Below are 5,929 nucleotides of genomic sequence, written 5' to 3' on the forward strand. Positions count from 1 at the left end.
AGAGTCTGAAGACACACCTTGAATGTCCTTGGGATGAGTTACTCTCCTGGAAAATTCCAGCCAGGGCAGCTCGCCAGACCCTGGTATCCAGTGTTTTTACTGGGGGCTATATCACTTTTTCTGAGGGCTGTATCTCAGCACTCTGAGCATTTGCACCTACGGACTACGAACACAATGACTAGTCCACACTGTCTTTCTATTCCTGCTACAACACACATTAGTATCACACAGGCTTGCCAGGTGTGGACAAGGCCTTCTCCTCTGGGAATCTCCCCCATATCCAGCAGCATTCCCTTCCTCCCTCCCTCACACACTGAACAGTTTTTACTGGCATGGAACTTCTGGTGGACAATAGCATGTCCTTCTTCAGTGCACCTCTCAAATCCCCATAGTGACTTCTACAGGATAGGGCCCCCTAGAGATGTTCCTTAAATAGGACAGATTCCCTTTGCCCTTCTACCTTATGATGAGGATGGGGCACTGGCCCTACTCCCATAAGTCAGGAAGGAAAAAGAACACAGAACAAACAGCACATAATTCAGCCCACAAAGTTGCTTTGCTTTTAATTTTTCTTGATTAGACCGCTTTCTGGAGCAGGCACACAAAAATCAATCAGATGTTTTCTTGTTAATCAAAAGCAGTTGATAGGGCAGAGTCTAAGTGGGGACAGAACCCAGCGGCTCCACAGGTAGCTCTAATGTCAGTTCTAAGGAACTGACTCATCAATATGTCAAGTAACTCTGCACCCCCGGGGAGCATGGTTTTGCACAGCCTTTTTCATTTATTATGAGCCGTCAGGGCACGCTCCTCCTTATTAGAAAATTTCTCCAGCATCACCTAAGACATTACGCATATTTTGTGTTTCAGCAGTATTTTATGTCCTTCAGTTATGGGACATAACTTCAACTAATAGCAAGGTAGTAATTGACCTTCGAATGAAAAATCTCTGGGTCAAAGTCTCAGCAGTCATCACTTTGGAGGTGCTAAAGGGTTTTTGCACGGAGACCAGTTTACACTTAAACTAGCATTATTTTATAGAAGATCTATCCTTTTCAACACTCCAGCTTCTATCCTATGCTGTTTGACTCCTATTTCCTGTGTGGACTCAAGCAATCTTCTTCTTTTCATTTAGAATGTCTAATATTGCAGACTTTCCTGCTTCTCTTGTACAACAGTAGGTAGGGGAAACATTCCCCAGTCAAATAGTATCCATCTCCATAAAACACTCAGTTGAATGAGACATAATGTTTTCATGAAGGCTTTTTAAACATTTGCTTTCATCCACGTGTTCCTTTTAATTCTATCAAGCCTTGCAAAACTAAATCCTCTCAAGCTAACTCCTGCCCCACTTAGGGCTTCCACATGATGCATGTGGATCCTTGTGAAGGAGTCCCAGAAATATCTATTCTCAACTCTCTGACCATTTTTACCACATCAAGTGCAGAAGAGACTGTGGCTCTTCCATCAGGCCTTGTGCTGATCAGATTGTGGGGCTCTTGTCCCAGGAGACTTAGGGATGGTTTCCTGGGTTCATATGAACTAGGATGGAAAAAGTAGGTTCTTTCCTGGGACAATTTGGGGGAAGTAGTTGGAGTCACACAACTTCTGGAAGTCCTGAATTAAGCTTTGACTTTTACTCCATCAACATCTGGTTTGTTCATCCCATTTCTTAAGAACCAAATAAAGACTTTCACCCTGCTGAGATGAGCTCCATGACTCTATCCCGTGTCCTTGATCATTCTCTTGGGAATCTGTCTATTCACCTTCTCTATGTGTAGTTTCAGCACAGATATCCACCTTGGGAAGAATTCTGCTGCAAAGGGTTGTACCTATGTTTTGCCCAGGAGCTGGATGACTTCTCCATTTCTGAACTGGCATCTCTGTTGCACTGTCAAGAAGCCAGAAGTCTTGAATGACTGAGGACTGAAGGTGTCTCACTGTGGCAGTTCTAGGTCCTTTACCTTCTTCAGGGAAATCCTGTCCTTATCTCCTCAGAATGGAGAATTAACCACGGATGAATCAGGACCAGGGTTCCAGCGCTGGACAAGGAGCACCTGGCTGCAGGGAACTCATTCCGTGCTCACCAGGCAGCTGACAAGGCGTTGAATGAGTCCAGGGCTCAGGGAACTGCCACGCAGCGAGTCCACAGCCACTCTCTGTGCATGTGCAGGTCCGTTGCCCGCAAAAACAAATTTTTAAACAATGGAAAACCTATGTCATGTTTAACTGTCTCAATTTATACTGAAAGTAACTAATGTAAAAACTGAACTTGTTCCTCAGTTACAACAAGCTAAGAGATAATATAATTATTCAACTATTTGAGTTAGACAGGCTCTCTTGATGATTCTCGTAGCATCAGGTTTTTCCATCCTTCTTCTTCTACAATTGCTACCTCAAGAGTTTAACTGTTTTTAATATTTCCATAATGCTTTGCAGCAGTGTGTTTGAAAATAAACCATGCCATTCCATTGTCCCATGCCACATTTACTCTGTCAGATACTTGGACATAAACAATAATAAAAGTCATATCAACTACATCCTCAGTTAAGTTTTACAACAGGAAAAGCTTAAAAATAATTATTTTGAAGTTTCCAAAACACAGTTGCATTCACTTTTCATTGAATCTTCATCAGAGGTCAAGGAACTAGCTACTGACAGGTTGGTTAAATACAGGAGAAAATTCAGGTTTACAAAGATTAGCTTCCAGGTTGAAAATAACTGCCTTTAATTTGTACTTCCATTAAAGGAAATTTGGCTGCCTGGATAAAGACTATTTATATTGCTGCCCCATTAGTCACTTCATCCCATTTTATGTAAGTAGATTGCCAATCTATAATTGTTTTATTATTCTTTATAATTATGATTTTTTCCTACTTCTTTACTATAGGGGAAGCAAACTGAAGAGAATGGCACTAGATAACAAAAGCTATCCTGAAGAGTTCATCCTATTAGGCTTTGCTGACCGTCCGTGGCTAGAGTTTCCAATATTTGTAGTTCTTCTCATAACATACCCCATGGCCTTAATGGGAAACATCTCCATTATTGTGGTGTCCAAGTTAAATCCCTGTCTCCACACTCCCATGTATTTCTTCCTCACCAACCTCTCCTTTTTGGAAATATGTTACACCACCAGCATTGTGCCTCAGATGCTATTTAACCTGGGAAGCTCTAAGAAGACCATCAGCTATATGGGGTGCGTAATTCAGCTTTATTTATTCAGCACACTGGGAGCCACAGAATGTCTTCTCCTGGCCCTCATGTCTTTTGATCGCTATGTTGCCATCTGCAGACCTCTGCACTACTCCCTCATCATGAATTGGCGCATCTGTATCCTGATGGTATCCATTTTATGGCTGAGTGGAATTACTTATGCTCTCGTTGAGGTCACTCTCACATTACAGTTGCCACTGTGTGGCGTCAGTAAACTGGATCACTTGTTTTGTGAGATTCCAGTTCTGATAAAGACCGCCTGTGGGGAAAAGGAGGCTAATGAACTCCTGCTTTCTATGGTGTGCATTTTTATATTAGTTGTTCCTCTTTGTTTAATTCTTGCATCCTATGCATGCATTGGACATGCCATATTTAAAATTAAATCTTCTGAAGGAAGGAAAAAGGCCTTTGGGACATGCTCCTCTCATCTTATTGTAGTTTTCTTACTTTATGGTCCAGGCATTAGCATGTACCTTCAGCCCCCCTCTTCCATCTCAAGGGACCAGCCCAAGTTCATGGCCCTCTTCTATGGAGTGGTGACTCCTACACTCAACCCCTTCATCTACACCCTGAGGAACAAGGATGTGAAGGGGGCACTAGGCAAGCTGGTGAGGAGCATTCTCAGTTCCAAATGATACTTGATGGCACCAAATGAAATTATTTAACAATTAGAGTAGGTTTGTAGGTATTTCTAATACCACAGTCTATTCTCATGTTATGTGTTCTTGCAAAATGTACTACTTCCTTATAATCCTGTTAAACAAAGATGGTGTTTGGCAAATATGCACCAGTATGGGCACTCTTGTTGAAATATATTAAAATAGCTCCATTCTGGTTCCTATGCTCTGAGACAGTAATTTTTTTGAGTATTAACAACATAAATTATAACGTATTTTTTTTTTTATTAAAGATAGTTATACACAGTAGCTGGGTCCATTCCAACACTCTTACATAAGTGGAATTTTAATTTCATTTCACAATCCACCTTTTTTTCTTCTCTCCCCCCTCCCCCATCCCATTTTCCTACCTCTACTCTACTGGTCTCCCTTTTACTCATCAGTTTATTTATTTTTGATTAGTTCTTTTTAATTATAATAGAGGTGATATCCCTGTGGTATATTTACAAATGCACACAACATGATTTTTAAGAGTTCCTTCTACATTTTCTTCCCTTTCCCATTCCCCTACTCTCCTTCTCAATCTCCTTCTACACTACTGATCTTCTCTCTATCATTTTGATATTCTATCCTTCCCTCCTTCTTTCCTTTATTCCACTCTATCTTCTATATAGAAGGAAAAACATTTGACTTTTGAGTTTCTGAGTCTGACTTATTTCACTTAGCATGATGTTCTGCATTTCCATCTATTAACCAGCAAATACCATAATTTCATTCCTTTTTCTGGCTGAGTAAAATTCTATTATGTATATATCCCACAATTTCTTCATCCATTCATCTATTGATGTGTACCTAGGTTGATTCTATAACTTGCGTATTTTGAATTATACTGCTATAAATACTCGTAAGCACTTATTACTATGGTACATGGATTTTAGTTCTTTTGTATAAATACCAAAGAGTGGGATAGGTGGGTCTTATGTTGGTTTCATTCCTAGTTTTTTGAGGAATCTCTGCTTTCCAGAGTGACTATACTAGTATGAAATTCCACCAACAATGTACATATTCCCCCATATCCTCACCAGCAGTTATTATTGATTGTGTTCTTGATAACTGTCATTCTGAATGGAGTGAGATAAAATCTCAGGTAGTTTTGATTTGCATTTTCCTGATTGCTGGAGATGTTGAAACTTTTTTCATATATTCTTTGGTCATTTGTGTTTCTTCTTTTGAGAAATGTCTGTTTAGTTCTTTTGCCCATTTATTGATTGGGTTACTTTTTTTAGTGTTAAGTTTTTTGAGTTCTTTACATATTCTGGATATTAGTCCCTTGTAAGCATTTTCTCCCATTATGTAGGTTCTCTCTTCATACTTAAGATTTCCTTTGCTCTGCAGAAGCTTTTCAATTTGACATTCCACTTATTGATTGTTGGTTTTATTTCTTGTGCTTTGGGGGGGGGTCTTGTTAAGGAACTCAGTGTCAGCAACAATATGATAGAGTGTAGACTCTATGTTTTCCTCTAGTAGTTGCAAGGTTTGTGGTCTAATTCCTAAGTCTTCAATCCTTTCTGATTTGACTTTTGCTCAGGGTGGGCAAAAGGAATCTAGTTTAATTTTTCTACATATAACTATCCAGTTTTCCCAGGCTCATTTGTTAATATAACATGTATTGATTAGTTGAAGCGAATAATCATAATGATAGCATGGTGACCATTTATCAATAGGCTTTCTATGAATTCCAACAGAAAAATTTCATTACTCTCCACAATTTTGGCCCTATGTCACACAACCTGGTTACACTATGCATTCTGTTTGAAGCAATCTGTACTTTCAAAGAATCGTGAGTCTCACAAATTGATGAACCTCAATTCGTGAAAGTGCTATTGCTTCTTAAAAGCATATTATAATTCTTGCTTAATGAATAAGTGTGCAGTGTTCTTATGTTTAATTTCATCATTTATATTTAAATATTAAAATGGACAGAATAAAGAGATGTCTTTTACCATTACTTTTAAATGTCATGAGAAAGTCTTCTGATCAGTGAGAGAACAATGAAGTGATGATACTGATTGGACCCAACAATGTTTTTGTGTGTATATAGG

At 39.2% G+C, this 5,929-nt stretch overlaps 1 protein-coding gene across 1 annotated transcript; it reads left to right on the top strand.

Moving 5' to 3' along the window:
* Positions 1-2,906: 2,906 nt before the first annotated feature.
* Positions 2,907-3,845, top strand: LOC306666679 (olfactory receptor 2B11-like; the record flags this gene model as incomplete). The annotated part of the gene is made up of 1 exon (XM_079148901.1): positions 2,907-3,845. One exon carries the CDS (start codon positions 2,907-2,909, stop codon positions 3,843-3,845), a length of 939 nt encoding a protein of 312 aa, XP_079005027.1.
* Between the last annotated feature and the right edge of the window lie 2,084 nt (positions 3,846-5,929).

The sequence above is a fragment of the Sciurus vulgaris genome (genome assembly GCF_902686455.1).
Source record: "Sciurus vulgaris genome assembly, chromosome: 7".
NCBI lineage: Eukaryota > Metazoa > Chordata > Mammalia > Rodentia > Sciuridae > Sciurus > Sciurus vulgaris.